Raw genomic sequence first — 17543 nt, forward strand, 5'->3', positions numbered from 1 at the left:
AAAAAAAAAAAAAAAAAAACATTCTATATCTACAGTCCCTTTATGCTGGTATTATTTAATCCATTTCCACATACAACTTATCTACTTTCTAAGCAGAGTAAAAGGTTTAAACTGATGACTTTTAAGATATATAAAACAGGCTGAGCACCGTGGTACACACTTGTGATCCCACCCGTTGGGAGGCTGAGGTGGAAGGATTGCCTGAGCCTGGGAGTTCAAGACCAGTCTAGACAACATGGTAAAACTCCAACTCTAGAAAAAAACAATTTTTAAAAGCTGATTGTGGTGGCACAGTCCAGCTACTGGGAGGTAGAGGTAGGAGGATGGCTTGAACCTGGGAGGCAAATGTTGCAGGGAACTATGATCATGGCACTGTACTCCATCTTGGGCAACAGAGTAAGACACTGTCTCAAGTTGTAAAAGAAAAAGATATAAAACATACCTAAAATTGCCAACAGGCTAACAGATTTTTTCCATCTCTGAGAACATAATATGTAACTATACAATTCCTTGTAAAATAACTTATTTAATAATAATAAGTGACAAATTTATTATTGACTCAGTGAAATAGGTCAGATATTTTGAAAAGACTTTAGTCAGAAATGAAGTGAAATTTGCAGAGAATTTATGTAAAACATTTTTTTTTTTTGGACTCTCAAGTTTAATTTCTTTCTTTTCTTTTCTTTTCTTTTTTTTTTTTTCCCCCTTTCTTTGAGACAGGGTCTCTGTCACCCAGGCTGGAATGCAATGGGGTGATCACAGTTCACTGCAGCCTGGAGCTCCCAGACTCAAGGGATCCTCACACCTCAGCTTCCCAAGTAGATGGGACTATAGGCTCATGCCACTACGCTTGGCTAAATTTGTATTTGTTGAGATGGGGTTTTACCATGTTGCCTGGGCCAGTCTCCAGCTCCAGGATCATGTGATCTGCCTGCCTTGGCCTCTCAAAGTGCTGGAATTACAGGCATGAGTCACCGTGCCTGGCCCTCAAGTTCAACTCCTAACTAAATAATAGACCTCAAGTTACTTGGGGTAGGGGTGGAGAATCTAATAAATGGAGACTATGTGGAAAAGATTAAAGGCATAGTATGCATTTTATCTGCATGAAATAAAAAGAATGTTTTTTGAACTTTTTCTTCAGTCTACCCTAATGACTTTTTCTTCAGCCTTACCCTCATGGTCCTTGATTTTCTTTAAATTGGAGAAATTAGTTTCCAGTATTGTGTTTGACTTTGTTCATAAACTACTACATGTCAGCTTATCTTAGCCAGCTATTTTATTTGTTTATGATTCTCTAGTTGTCTGAGGGAAGCCAAAAGCATGCAAGCCTACAGAAAAGCATTGAAAAAGCTAAAATTGGCCGATGTGAAACGGTAAGATTGTGTCTATAGATTCTTTTAATAATGACAATTCTAAATATCTAAATAGAGTAAGGACACAGAGCTTCCTCTGAGGAGGATCCATTTCCACCAGAAGAGAAGGGGATCATAGCCAAAGATATGAACATTTTACCTGGTAGGATTCACTAATTGTGAGTCTAGATTTTATTATATGTGGCAGCATAGCATAGAAGCATAAACCCTAGAGCCAGACTGCCTGAGTTTGAAAGTCTCCTAAATTCTGTTTTCACTTTTCTCTGTTGCAAAATGGGGAATAATAAAATCTATTATACTTCATTGGGTTATTGTGTGGATTAAACTAGTTAATATTTGCAAAGCACCTAGAAGAAGACCTGGTACATGGTAAGCCCTATGTAAATGTTTATATAAATTTTTAAGTGTCTTTTAAAATATTTTTTTTGCACAAAACAAAACCATCAACATGGTATTTTTGTGGCCTTGTAATATTTTAAAATTCTAAAAATAAATATTGACCTACCATTTTATTAAGTATTAGGTTAGAGATTTTAAAAAATCATTTCACTTTCTATTTTCATCATTATCTCAACTATAGATTTATGACTTTAAAAAAATATTGAAGGTCAGCATGAACCACTAAGCATTTCATCCAGATCTCTGTTTGTGTCACTCGATTGGGAAAGAAAGCAACTGGAAAAGTTGTCACATAGTAGAAAGGGATATAGCAAAGCTTTACAGTGGCTTTATGCTTTCAGTTATTTCACATATATTCTTTCATGTGTGTCATCAGCACAGTCACAGATAGGATTGGAGAATGGTCATTTCTGAAGAATATTCAAGGAAAGGCAAATTCTGGGCATAACCTGAAGCTGTTCTGTTTCTTCTTCAGTTGACAATAGCAACTACCACTTCTTTATTTCATTCTTTTTGTTTTTCGAAACACTGGTAATAACTTGTAGAACCATCTTCAACTAACAGTGACATATGTGTGCCTAGAAGTTGTCAGCCAGTCTGTTACTCAGTCCACTGGAACCAGTGCATCTGGGAGTGGTTGGTGGGGAACCCACCAGCAAACATACTTGTTGCCGGCAAATAACAAAAGAGTTTAGTGGTTCAGAAATGTTCCGAAGAAAGATGAAGTCTTGTGCTCATCCTGAGCTTATCAGCCAGGACTTTTCAGAACTACCTAGCCCCTGTCTGCTAGATATTATTTGTGATGATGGTGGTGATGCTGCTGCTGGTAAAGAAGAAAACTAGCTAACATGTATATTCTGCTTATTCTGAGCCAGGCAATTACTGTTCTAAATGCATTTTGTATATTTATCGAATCCTACTAGCAATCTAGAAAGGTGGCTACCATTACTGTTTCCATTTTGCTTTTGAGGCACTGGAGGCACAAAGAGGTAAAATAACTTGGCAAAGATCTCAGTGCTAGTAACTGTCTAACATTGTTTCAGTGCATGATATCTGGAAAACTGTAATTATATTCACATTGGATGTTCACTGCTCTGCTTCTCCTGTCTTCCTTAACTTTTTTCTCCTCTTGATTTTTTTTTTTTTTTTTTTTTTTTTTTTTTTTTTTTTTTTTTTTTTTTTTTTTTTTTTTCCGGTTTGTTTTTTAGAGATGGAGTATCTCTGTATTGCTCAGGTTGGCCTTGAACTCCTGGGCTCAAGTGATCCTCCTGCCTCGTCTCTTAAGTAGCTGGTACTACAGCAGGCACCACCACACTTGGTGGCAGTGGGGTTTTTTTTGTTGTTTGTTTGTTTTTTTAAAGCATGTATAATTTGGGTATTGATGGCAAACAATGACCATCTTCTTATATTCTAGTTATCTAAACATCTCTACTGAGCTGTGCTAATATGATATACACTAACCATGTGTGGCTATTTATATTTAAATAAAAATTAGCTACAATTAAATTTAGTCTCTCAGTCACGGTGGCCACATTGCATATGTTGAGTCACCATATGTGTCTAGTGGCTCTTGCTGTGGAGAGTGCAAATCTAGAATGTTTTCCTCATTGCTAAGAGTTCTGTTGGGCTCTGCTGCTTCCAAGTGTGCGGCTCTGTATATGCAGTCTCTTGTACAAATACTAGCAAAGGAACTTTCTTCACTTTGGAACCAAAAGGAACTAAAAGCAAAGTTGAAAAATACAAGTAAAAAATGTAAGGTAGCTGGAAACCTTACAAGTCCAGTTAGGCAGTTTGAACTTTACTTGATTTTGCCTCAGATTTATCCTATAATTCTGTACTATAATCTTTGCCAGCATTTGGATTTTGTTTGGGCTTACTTTTCAGGTTTCAGAAATACAAATTGAATACATATAGCACTATGATTTCTACCTGCTAGTGAGAAATACGGCCAGACATTTCAAATGGTTTTTATTGGATCATATTGTATTTTGAAGCTTAATTCTGATTTTACCTTTAAAGAACAGGTGGTGGGAGGCCTCAGGCTACAATTGTTATTTCTTTAAATGTATATAAAATATAAATAATATATTTAAATATTCTTAAAATTCTTTAAATGTCTAGAACACTTTTAAGGATAATTGTATAATGATCGATGTTGACATAAAACCTCACATACATAGACATAATCTTGTGAAACTACTCAAAAAGTAGTATAATTTTTTTCTCTAACATATGACAACATGATCATTTTAGAGTTCTGACATGAACCTCTCACCTATTTATGAGCATTCCATTGTACATATCAATTTCCACTTAGCTATTCAATATATATAAAAGATGCTTGAGATTTCAAGATGAGAATTGAGCTTGTTCTTATACTGTGAATATCTTTATGTGTATATTTATACATGCAAAAAAATGTGAAAACTCTAATGCACATCATTTATGAGAAATAAAATGAAATTGTTATAAAGTGTATTACCTTACAACATACAGAATTTTGTTTGTCTGAATTGAACATAAAACTGTTTGGAATGCAGGAAGAGCGAACCACGCTAGCAAAAGAACTTTCTTCACTTCAAGACCAAAGGGAACAGCTAAAGGCAGAAGTAGAAAAATACAAAGATTGTGACCCACAAGTCGTGGAAGAAATACGTAAGTTTGTGTCATAACTTAGGGATCTTTAATTTTGATAATGAAAAAGACTTTATATTTCTAGTTGCCTGCTAACCATTCCCCTTGTATATGAGAAAATAAAACCAGTTAAGATAGTATTCTGTTTTTAGTACTCTACAACTTTGTATTTTTAGTATAGTAGGAAAATACTGCCTTAGTATTTTTAATAAGTCTTAATGTGCCAGGCACATTGGCTCACACCTATGATCCCAGCACTTTGGGAGGCTGAGGTGGGTAGATTCTTTGAGCTCAGGAGTGCAAGACCAGTCTAGCCAACATGGAGAAATCCCATCGCTACAAAAAAAACACAAAAATTAGCCAAGCGTGGTGACACATGCCCATAGTCCCAGCTACTCGGGAGGCTGGGGGTGGAAGGATCCTTCAAGCCCAGGAGGTCGAAGCTGCAGTGTGTTGTCCCTGTGCTGTTTGTGCCATTGCACTTCAGCCTGGGTGATAAAGTAGGACCCTGTCTCAAAAAAAAAGAGAGAAGTCTTAATGTTAGAGTATTGAACAGTGACAACTTTGAAATTATAAGCATTTTAAAATTAAGGAAAATGTGTGGGATAGAAGGATAAAGACATAAAATGTAAGCTTAGAGAACTGAGGAGTCAGAAAAAGAGCTAATTTGGCCTTAAGAACCTTGATTCTGTAAAGAAATCCGTCACTATCTTCTAGTGAAATGATACCATAAGTAAAAGAGTTTGCAAGTTGCAGAAAATTAGCCTGTACCTTGAGTTGCCTTTTAAATATACCAGTGATTTTTTTTTCCTTCTTTTAAACAAGAGTCCCCAGAGCTTTGTTTTGAATAATGTTTATATATTTATGTAAAGATTGAAATTTGAACATTTGAGGAGATAAAGAGTATATTATAAAGACATAGCATTTAATTACTTGGGAAAATATTTATAACTTCTTCATATTTTTCTGTCTTAGCCTTTTACTTAGGAAACTTTACCAAGTGAAATTTATAGAAAAACTGATATTACAGTGTGTGATGGAAGGCTTGGAAAGAAATGGAAAATATTTGGTATGTTAAAAAACCTGAGAATAGTTTGATTGCAACTACTGGCCTAGTCCTTGGCAGTGGTCTTTATAATTAAAGAATTTTTAAGCAGTTCAGTTAGAGGAAATCTAAAGTTAAACTTTATTTTAGACAGGTCGCTCCTTTACACAACTCCAGGAGGCACCATTCACATATGTGGAATACATAGCCTAGGTGGTGATATGTAGTGTCACTGGTTCAGCTGATTACCCAAGGGATTTTCAAAGAGAGGTGGAGGCAGAACTCCCCCAGCCAGTCGTTCTCTGTAAAGTAAGCATTTGGGGAGACATGTCGGGTGTTTTATGCTAACCACAGATTCCTTTGTCATCATCCTGCAGAAGAAAGTGCTAACCAAATCTACACCTACAAAGTTAACCACCTTAATCTGTTTGAAAGTTTTAACTCGGGCCGGGCGCGGTGGCTCAAGCCTGTAATCCCAGGACTTTGGGAGGCCGAGGCGGGTGGATCACGAGGTCAAGAGATCAAGACCATCCTGGCCAACATGGTGAAACCCCGTCTCTACTAAAAATACAAAAAATTAGCTGGGCATGGTGGTGCGTGCCTGTAATCCCAGCTACTCAGGAGGCTGAGGCAGGAGAATTGCCTGAACCCAGGAGGCGGAGGTTGCGGTGAGCCGAGATCGGGCCATTGCACTCCAGCCTGGGTAACATGAGTGAAACTCCGTCTCAAAAAATAAAAACAAAAATAAAAAATAAAATAAAAAAAAAGAAAGTTTTAACTAATACCAGATGATCCTCAGTGAGCGCAAACACATCACAGCAGGAGACAAAATAGGAAGTTACTGCTAGGAAGCTAGGCCCGCACATGATTCATCTTCAAAACGAAACACAGACTGTTTGTTCAGGAGGACTTACAACGTTGTGTACCTTATCTAGAGCACCTTCTCATTCTCTTGAAAGAGAACTTCAAGAACAGTTTACTTACCCAGGTTAAATATTTTCAGGTGATTTATTTTCAGGATAGCATGGCTGTGCCCTCCATCAGTTCATCATGAAAAATCTGAGTTTTCACAATAACCAAATCTGACCCTTCATTTACTATTTTTTATCTTTTTTTCTGATCTCAGTTTTGTGTGATTCTTGTACTTTTTCCTTGGTGTACCACCTTTTTGCTTACCTGTTTCATTGTCTTTAATGTCTAGGACCTACAACTCTTAGGTATATCCAAAAAGACTTAAGCTTTTTCACTCTATGGTCCCCATTGTACTGCCACAGTTATTTTTTTGGGCAGGTGACCCTCACTGACATCATCTCCAATTGACTTCCCAGTCTTTTTCATAATTTTGACAAATTCTTTCCACTCAGGAATGAATACAACTCTTATTTAGTCTTACTAAACTACTGTAACCTACACTGATAGTGACTCTGAGCCAGTGGATCACATTGAGGTTCAGGAAATTAACAGGGATAGAGACTCGTGCCAGACCGATTCATGAAGTAGGGAAAACTTGTATTTTAGTCATGTAATTTAAGATGTTGCCATTTCTTGTAGGTCTGATTCAAGTAGCGCTTTTGGCAAACACATCACCTCTTAAGTAATAAAACTTCAGAAAAGAAGCTCAGGGTATACAAAGGATGATGAACTTTCTGGAGAGTGGAATAACACAGTTGAGGAGGAGGCAGCAACTGAAATTTTAAACTGGTTGCCTCATTCTGCTGTCCATCTTAACCCTTGAATTTATATGTTTGGTAATTTATTTCCCAACCCAAGGAAAACATGCCAATGTTAATGAGTATTATACAGGATATGAGGGCTCACTGGGTGAGAACAAACCCAAAATGTTCTGGTTTTCAGTGAGGTTTTTCTTTTCTTTTTTTTTTTTTTTTTTTTAATAGGGCCTTGCTCTGTCTCCCAGACTGAAGTGCAGGGCTCACTCATAGCCTCAACCTCCCAAGCTCAAGCCATTCTCCCACCTCATCCTCCCAAGGAGCTGGGACTACAGGCACATGCCACCAAACCCAGCTAGTTTAATTTTAATTTTATTTTTTATAGAGATAATGTCTTGCTATATTGCCCAGGCTGATCTTGAACTCCTGGCCTCAAGCAATTATCTCCCCTTGGCCTCCCAAAGTGCTGGGATTACAGGTGTAATGCTTGGCCCTTATCATTCTTCCATGCTTGGCCTTTATCATTCTTCATCAATATTGCACCTAGATTATCTTTTAATAGTTGTTTATGCAGCCATATAAAGATAGATCCTGGAGAATTTGTAATGATGAGTCTATTAGAGATATATTAATTTTGACTTGGAAATGAGAGAGTGAAAATTGTTTCCTCCTGGCTTTGTGCATTTTTAAAAATTTATTAAAGAATATCATCTGTTTTGCCAGGCACAGTGGCTCATGCCTGTAATCCCAGCACTTTGGGAGGCCAAGGTAGGAAGATAGCTTTAGGCTAGGAGTTTGAGATTAGCCTGGGCAACAGAGAGAGACCCTATCTCTACAAAAAATTAAAAATTAGCTGGGCATGCTGGCGTGTACTGTAGTCCTCAAGTTTTTTTCCTCTAGTTTTATTATCTTTCTACTTGAGAGGCTGAGATGGGAGGAGTGCTTGTATCCAGCAGTTCAAGGCTGCACTGAGCTAAGACCGTGCCACTATACTTCAGCCTGGGCAACAGAGTGAGACCCTGTCTCAAAGAAAAAAGATTAACATCTAGCAGAATGAAACTCATTATGTCTGGCATACAGGCAAAGACTACCAGGCCTGGAGAGAAGTGGGAAAACATGATCTATAGTGAGCAGAAAACTCCATCAATCAAAATTGACCCAGAAATTAGGATCAGCAGACCAGAACATTAAGACAGTTGTTATAACTGTAGTCTATATGTTCAAAAAGATAAGTGGAAATAGGGAAGATATAAAAAAGACTAAGGTCAGGCTTTTGGACATGAAAACTACAATGTCTTACATGAAAAATACACTATGGTGAATTACCAGCTGGTTAAATTTTGCAGAAGAAGGAATTAGTTGAAGATATAGCAGTAGAAACATCCGAATGAAACACAGAAAATAAAGAATTTTTAAAATTTGAAAATGGGGCCAGGCACAGTGGCTCATGCCTGTAATTCCAGCATGTTGGGAGGCCAGGGTGGGTGGATCACTTAAGCCCAAGAGTTTGAGACCAGCCTGGACAGCATAGGGAGACCCTGACTCTTATATACATACAATAATTTTTTTAAAATATGAAAATCGCATCTGTGAGCTTTAAGACAACTTCAAGGGACCTAATATATGTGCAATTATAGTCCCAAATGGAGTATGTTTTGATGGGAGGAGAGGTTGCTGGGCCAGAAAAATATCTGAAGAATAAAAGCTAAAGTTTTTCAAATTTGATGAAAACTATAAACCCACAAATCCAAGAAATTTAAATATTTAAGTAGTAGATGCCAGTGATCCCCTTACCACCAAATTTAGAGAACTTCTTAAGACTTTAACCTCTACTCACCCCAAATCTCCATTCCTCAATGAAATTATTGTTTTTAAAATGCACTTTTTGATAATGAGGGGTTTCATGGGATTTCAGCTGTCATGTTAGTACAGAACAGATTATACTGGATTAAAGGCTTATGAGTTTCACAAATTGATTTTAATAGGATTTGGTTCTTAGTAGCATTGCTATAGCCCTCCCCCTCCCCCATTATTATAACACTCAGGCTTATCTCTAAGTCTGTCATGATTTATTCGGAGCACAATTTGGTGACTGTAGCTATAACTATTTGTTCATATGGGTTATGGCTATGTATTTTCTTATTTCTCAGTAACCCCCATGAGAAATATTTATATTTAATTGTACTAGTTGAATTATTGGTATCATTAAGCAAGTATTGAGATTAATTGCTTGGGAAGTTGAGGCAGGCAGATCACTAGGGGTCAGGAGTTTGAGACCAACCTGGCCAACTTGGTGAAACCCTATTTCTATTAAAAATACAAAAATTAGCCAGTTGATTACAGGTGGCACACACCTGTAATCCCAGCTACTCTGGACACTGAGGCAAGAGGATCGCTTGAACCCAGGAGGCGAAGGCTGCCATGAGCCAACATCACGCACTGCACTCCATCCTGGGTGACAGAATGAAACTCAGTCTCAAAAAAAAAAAAAAAAAAAGATTAATTGCAAATATCCAAGAAGTGATATCTAAAAGCAACAGTTCTTTAAACAATATTTTAATTTAGATATTCTGACCATTATTCCAATGTGACCAGATAAAACATGTTAGTAGAAATTAAATTCCCACAAAAATACTCGAAAGTATCTTAGAGATACTTAAGAAATGTTCTTAGAAATAAATGCCAGGATGACAGTAAAAAGGTGGAGTAAGGACTTCTGAAACTTTGCCCTTTCAAAACCTTGCAAAAATTGTTGTCGTCACCTCTTTTCAGAACTCTGGAAATTAACCAAAGGCTTACAGGAGCCTACTGAGGAAGATTAGCTGACTCTGAGTAAGAATAATGAGCTTTGTGGTACTGAATTTGCCTATTCTCATTTCCTGCTGTCACCTCAGCAGTGACCTTGAAGGATAAAGACCCTGTATTCCCATTGTCTAGGGGAGCAAAATGCAGCTGGAGCTCTTTAAAAGCCTTGATCCCAAAGAACTGTCATCATTTGCATGTTTGGTGGTTCCCTGGAGGACACCAATAGGAAAGACTGTCTTTATTTGATCTGGCTTGAGGTATGCCCAATGCTAAAATCCTCTCTGTGGGAAGTGTTTGTCTATAACAATTATAAACAATAATTTTAACTTCTCAGTTAATCATTGTTGATGAACAGTGATTCATCAACAATAGACTAATCAAACAGTAGACTAATCAAAAAGCTTAAAAGGGCCAGGTGCAGTGCTTAATGCCTGTAACCCTAACACTTTGGGAAGATTGCTTGAGGCCAAGAGTTCAAAACCAGTCTGAAGAACTCCATCTCTATAAAAAATTTTAGAATGAGACATGGCGGCATGTGCCTGTAGTACCAGCTACTCAGGAGGCTGAGGTGGGAGGATCACTTGAACCCAGGAGATCGAGATCAAGATCGAGGCTGTAGGGAGCTGTGATCGCGCCACTGCACTCCAGCTTGGGTGACAGTGAGACCCTTCTAAAAAAAAAAAATGGAGAAACTCAAGGATTTGTTCATGAGAGCCTTGAAGAGCAACATATTCCTGGAAGTATAGAAGGCCTACATGCATGCTTCAGGTTGTTCACATTCTTAGTTAAGACCTAGGACGGTCCCCATATCTAGCTGACTTTGATGCTCTGTGCAAGCAAGAAGTGAAGACTGAGTCAGCATTATAAACTGCCTAGCTGAGAATGCATGTCCCAGCACACAGGCAAACCCTCTTAGCAAAGATGGCTGAGCCCTTTGGCAAAGAGAGCCTCTTCACAGAGATTTAGTCCACGCGTTTAAGGAAATCTCTGTTCAATTAATAGCTTGACCACTAAGCTAACCAAATAGAGACTTCAGTGACCACACATAAGAACACAGACTTTACGGATTTAGCTCAAGAAAATTACTAAACAAGTGTGTGTGTGTGTGTGTGTGTGTGTGTGTGTGTGTGTGTGTGTGTGTGTGTACTGTCATCATTTGCATGTTTGGTGGTTCCCTGGAGGACACCAATAGGAAAGACTGTCTTTATTTGATCTGGCTATATATACATACATACACACACACACATATATGTATGTTATGTATTTTTTTTTTTTACAAAGTCTTGATCTGTTACCCAAGCTGGAGTGTAGTAGTGCGATCTCTGCTCACTACAACCTCCACCTCTCAGGTTCAAGCGATTCTCATGCCTCAGCCTTCCAAGTAGCTGGGATTACAGGCACCTTATATTATTTTTTAAATTAATTATTATTATTATTTTATATTCTCTGTCACCTCAGCTGGAGTGCAGTGACATGATCATGACTCAGTGCCTCAACTTCCTGGACTCAAGCAATCCTCCTGCCTAAGTCCCCTGAATAGCTAGGACTACAGGCACACGCCACCACACAGAGATAATTTTTGTATTTTTTTTAGAGACAGGATTTTGCTATGTTACCCAGGCTAACATTATTTTAAATGTCCAGTTTTGCAATAAGATTATAAGACATACAGAGAAATAAACTATGGCTCACATACTGGAATAAAAATAATGGAGCCAGGAGTGGTGCTCACACCTATAATCCCAGCACTTTGGGAGGCTGAGGTCAGGAGTTCAAGACCAGCCTGGCCAACATGGCAAAACCCTATCTCTACAAAAATGCAAAAATTAGCTAGGCATGGTGGCAGGCACCTGTAATCCCAGCTACTCAGGAGGCTGAGACAGGAGAATCACTTGAACCCAGGAGGTGGAGGTTGCAGTGAGCTGAGATTGTGCCATTGCACTTCAGCCTGGGCAACAAGAGCAAAACTCCATTTCAAAAAATAAATAGTGAATGGAAACTGTTACTGAGAAAGCCCACATGTTGAACTTACTAGACAAAGACTTACTTTAAATATGTTCAGAGAGAAATGAAAAACAAGAAACTCAAAACCAAAAATTGGTTACTTAAGGGTATCACAAAGTATACAAACCTTTAGCTAAAGAGCAAAAGGAAAATATAAGTAGCTGGGACAACAAGTTGCACCACTACACCTGGCTAATTTTTTATTATTAACTTTTGTAGAGACAGGGTCCCACTGTGTTGGCTAGACTGGTCTCAAATTCCTAGGCTCAAGCAGTCCTCCTGCCTCAGCCTTCCAAAGTGCTAGGATTACAGGCGTGAGCTACTGCACCCGACCAAAAAACAATATTATTAAGGAAATACTCCTCAAATTGATCTACAGATTCAATGCAAAACCTAATAAAATTTCAGCTGCTTTTTTGCAGAAGTTGATAAGCTGATCTTAAGCTTCATATGGAAATCCAAGTATAGTCAAAAGAATCTTGAAAAAGAACAAAGTTACAGACTCAAATTTCCCAATTTCAAAACTTACTACAAGGCTACAGTTATAGAGACAATACGGTAGTGGTATAAGAATATAGGCTTGGCGCAGTGGCTCATCCCTATAATCCCAGCACTTTGGGAGACTGAGGTGTGCAGATCACTAGGTCAAGAGATTGAGACCATCCTGGCCAACATGGTGAAACCCTGTCTCTACTAAAAATACAAAAATTAGCTGGGCATGGTGGCAGGCTTCTGTAGTCCCAGCTACTAGGGAGGCTGAGGCAGGAGAATTGCTTGAACCCAGGGGGCAGAGGTTGCAGTGAGCTGAGATCATGCCACTGCACTCCAGCCTGAGCAGAGGGAGACTCTGTCTCATAAAGAAAAAAAAAAGAATAGACCTATAGATTAATGGAATGGAATCAAGAGTCCAGAATTAAACCCAATTGATTTTTAACAAAGGCGCCAAGACCATGGTGAGTTGTTTGAAAAATATCTCATTTAAACTTACATGTTGTCTTTAAAGGAGCAAGTACAATGAAGATGGACATTTAGGAAAGGGAAATTGTTCACAGTGACTTTCCATTAATTACTAATATTACTGCAACTACCTAAAATTCCCTTGAGAATATGCAAGTTTGTAAAATATAATATTATGTCACTATTTGAGCTTTTTTATAGCCGTTTTATATATATATATATATTTTAATTTTGTTCATATGAAAAAATGTATACATAGCTAAAGATAATTTTATATATGTAAATAACTTGCATTTTATATATATATAATTTTTTTTCAGGCCAAGCAAATAAAGTAGCCAAAGAAGCTGCTAACAGATGGACTGGTATGTACTATAATATTACTGATAAACTATAAACTCCCTTTACACTTACTGTGATGTGAAATTCAGATACCTTTGTGCTAGCGTTGTTTAAGAAAGGGCATTTCTGAAAACTATATGCACTACTCAGCCTGGGTGCAGTGGCTTATGCCTGTAATCCCAGCACTTTGAGAAGCCAAGGTGGGCGGATCACGAGGTCAGGAGATCGAGACCACCCTGGCCAACATGGTGAAATCCTGTCTCTACTAAAATACAAAAAATTAGCCGGACATGGTGGCATGCACCTGTAGTCCCAGCTACTCAGGAGTCTGAGGCAGGAGAATCACTTGAGCCCGCGAGATGGAGGTTGTAGTAAGCCGAGATCATGCCACTGCACTCCAGCCTGGCAACAGAGCAAGACTGCATCTCAAAACGAAAAAGAAAAAGAAAAATATATGCACTACTCAAGTGTTTAATCATTTCAGTTATTTAAGGTTATTTTTTATAATCTCGTGAGTCATTTTGTAAAGTACAAATATTTTTGTAAAACTAATGATTGCTTCCAGTTTAACTTCTGTGCAGATTTTCCTAAGAAAAGTCACTTGGGCTAATCACTTAACTTTCATATATATTAATGTAAGATGGAATCTTAAAGATTTATCTTCTTGCTAATAATAATAATAGCTAAAGTTTGTTGAGGACTGACTGTATGCCGGTTATTATAATGTCTCTATTATTATAGAGATAAATTATAGTTTATCTCTATAATAATCTTGCGAGGTAGGTATGATTATTATCCCTAATTTAGAAGACAAAACTAAGACCCTCAGAAGTCCAAGGCCACACACGTGCCAGACAGCATAACAGGAATTAGAATCCAGCTTTTTAGGCTGGACTTAAAGTGACCACGTTTAGTCAAAGGCGATTAGTCACTGGAAGAACAGATGCTGGAGCCAAGTTTCTCTGACTCCCTGTCCAGGCCTCTGTTTCACACAAAAAAATAAGGATTATTTTTTCCTACTCTATTTTAGAATTAAATAGATTGGTAAAATCAATATAATTGGCCTTTAGGTGGTTTTTTTTGTTTTTTTTTTTTTTAATGAAATTGCAGTCTTATTTATTACAAAGGTATTTCTTAAGTAAGGTAATGCTTTAGTGATAAGAACAGAAGAGGGTAAAACAGCAAACTGTCATAAAAGAGAATAATGAAACAAGTGTCCCACAAAGTATAAGTAAATGTGAATTTTTGGCCAGGTGCGGTGGCTCACACCTGTAATCCCAGCACTTTAGGAGGCCAAGGCTGGCAGATCATGTGAGGCCAGGAGTTCAAGACCAGCCTGGCCAACATGGTGAAACCCCATCTCTACTGAAAATACAAAAATTAGCTGATGTGGTAGTTCATGTGTAGTTCCAGCTACTCGGGAGGCTGAGGCAGGAGAATGGCTTGTGCCTGGGAGGTGGAGGTTTCAGTGAGCCGAGATTGTGCCATTGTACTCCAGCCTGGGTGACAGACAAAGGACTCCGTCTCAAAAATTAAAAAAAGTGGATTTTTAGGTTAAAAATAAGACAAGAATCCACAGTGATTTCCCCCAATAGTTTCAACAAAGAGGCTCAGCACACAGTAGGGACAGGCAGCATTTGTGTGTAGTGGGAAGAACATGGCTTTCAAAGGAATCCAAGCTGTTCCCCTTACTTGCTGTGTGACCTCTTGACTTCTCAGTCTGCTTCCTCATCTGTTCAGTGTGGATGAGTAATACTACCTCCCATTTTGGGAGGATTAAATAAGAGAGTTTGTAAGCCCTTCAGCACCATGTTGGACATGTAGATAAATACTCCCCTTTTCCTTTTTTTCTCTTAAAAAAGTTTGTGTTTTTCAATTGATCATAAACTTCCAAAATTATAATTGGAAAAACATTTGGAAATGGCTTTTTTTTCCTATCAGCCACAGAAGAACCTGGGACTTTTAAAATCATGAGGAAGAAAGATATTTTTAGAACAGCAGAAACAGCTGTTAAGAACCATATTTCCATTTGAAGTTACAGCTTACTCCTTCCAGCTTCCAGCATAAACATGTGTTATGAATGAAAAGACGGAGATAGGAGATAAAGCATCACACCTCAGAAAACCTCCACCTTCACAACAAACAAAAGAAAACAGTAATAAAATAATTTTTTCCTAGTCTATTTTAGAATTAAGTAGATTGGTGAAATCAATATAATTGGACTTTGGTTTTTCTTTTTTGATGAAATTACAGTCTTATTTATCATATAGCTATTAAAGTTTGCCTTAATATTCATATTAAAAATATATAGAAAAATAATTTGCTTTCTTTTTACTTAAAAAAGTCCTGCACATTGAGAGGCCAAGGTAGGAAGATCACTTGAGATCAGGAGATAGAGACCAGCCTGGCCAACATGATGAAACCCCATCTCCACTAAAAATACAAAAATTAGCCAGGCATGGTCGTGTGCACCTGTAATCCCAGCTACTTTGGAGGCTGAGGCAGGAGAATTGCTTGAACCCAGGAGGCATAGGTTGCAGTGAGCCAAGGTTGTGTTCCAGCCTGGGCAAGAGACACTATCTCAATTAAAAAAACAAAAAGTCCTTAAAATGTATCTAGTATTGAGAATATTTACTGTTCAACAATTCAGTATCTCAGTTCTACGGGATGAGAGATTACCTCCAAGTCTAAGTATAGAAATGCCACATCTAAATATTTTGTGACATTAAATACACTTTAAGTGTGACTTCAATTATATCATATAAAACCTTGCTTAATGATTGAGATAGTGGCCATGCACAGTGGCTTACACCTGTAATCCCAGCCCTTTGGGAGGCCAAGGCGGGTGTATCACATGGTCAGGAGTTCGAGACCAGCCTGGCCAACATAGTGAAATCCCGTCTCTAGTAAACATACAAAAATTAGCCAGGTGTGGTGGCATGCACCTGTAGTCCCAGCTACTCGGGAGGCTGTGGCAGGAGAATCGCTTGAACCTGGGAGGCAGAGGTTGCAGTGAGCTCAGACCACACCATTGCACTCCAGCCTGAGTGACAGAGTGAGACTTCGTCTCAAAAATAGTGATGATAATCATAATAAATTAAGATGGTGAAGTTCTTATAAAACATGTGAAAGAGATCTTAATGAGTGAAGAGGGATAGTTGTCCTGAGGTGTCCTAACCTAGATTCATTGCAAATGATATTGACCATCCTATTCCTTTATGTATCTTTGGTGTGCCACTGTATAAATCAAACAGGAATTCTGCCAGTCTTAAGATTATTTCTTTAAAATAAAAAAATTATTCTATATCCATTTATAAAAACTTATATGTAATAGGGAAATTATTTGACAGGGAATGAAGTCTCAAGATTGTCAGTGACATTATCTTGAAGGCCAACATTCCAGTGGCCCAAGGAAATGTTTAATCACAGTCTTCTTTGAATTGGTCCATTAGGTGTTGTTGTGAAGAGGGTTTTATTTCTTCTTTTTCTTGTTTTTTTTTTGTTTTTGTTTTTTTTTTGAGACAGAGTCTTGCTCTGTCGCCAGGCTGGAGTGCAGTGGCGTGATCCTGGCTCACTGCAACTTCTGTTTTCCGGTTTAAAGCAATTCTCCTGCCTCAGCCTCCCAAGTAGCTGAGACAACAGGCACACACCACCATGCCTGGATAATTTTTTGTACTCTTAGTAGAGACGGCGTTTCACCATGTTGGCCAGGATGGTCTCTATCTCTTGACCTCATGATCCGCCTGCCTCGGCCTCTCAAAGTGCTGGTACTTTTTCTTGTCTTTAATCTTTAAATGTTTATAATGAAATAGTTTCTTATCCTCCTGTGAATCAGGAACTCCTTTCTGTAGAGGCTATTCAGTAGTCTTGCCCTGGTGCCTCATTCTCTTTTCTGATCCAGGTTTGAAGTTTGTTCCTGCAAGCTTCCTACATCGTTGTATCTGTTCTCTCATTTCCTAAAAATCTTTCTGTCTTCATGGAGCCTATCCTGTAAGCAATACACATAAGGCTTGGCCATTTCTCTCTAAGACACCTATTACTTTGTAATTGTTTAGTCATAAATTATTTTTTTTCTCTCTCTCTTGGGTCAACTTGAAGGCATAGGTTCTTCACATTCTGTAATAGCTGCAGTACACCTGATACTTGTCTTATGTAGCAGCAGACCATCTATAACGTTTGGGTGTGATTAGCAAGAATGTATTGGTTGGTCAGAGACTGGTAAAAATTATCCTAGAGTACCTTATGGTATTGACATTCTCTCTTAGGTTGTTATGAAAAGTAAAGATTCATTTTAGACTGTTACGAAGAGTAAAGATC

General features: G+C 38.1%; 1 protein-coding gene across 2 annotated transcripts in view; it reads left to right on the forward strand.

Moving 5' to 3' along the window:
- Nucleotides 1-17543, forward strand: part of MND1 (meiotic nuclear divisions 1) — a 62743-nt gene that overhangs the window by 43096 nt on the left and 2104 nt on the right. The window contains exons 5-7 of one of the 2 annotated variants that reach the window (XM_017498781.2): nt 1299-1373; nt 4313-4427; nt 13205-13249. In XM_017498781.2, coding sequence (XP_017354270.1) covers nt 1299-1373; nt 4313-4427; nt 13205-13249 — 235 coding nt within the window. The remainder of the gene's footprint in view (nt 1-1298; nt 1374-4312; nt 4428-13204; nt 13250-17543) is intronic. The other variant, XM_037727963.1, reaches the window with a different exon arrangement.

This window comes from Cebus imitator, unplaced genomic scaffold (assembly GCF_001604975.1).
Source record: "Cebus imitator isolate Cc_AM_T3 unplaced genomic scaffold, Cebus_imitator-1.0 Scaffold251, whole genome shotgun sequence".
Lineage (NCBI taxonomy): Eukaryota > Metazoa > Chordata > Mammalia > Primates > Cebidae > Cebus > Cebus imitator.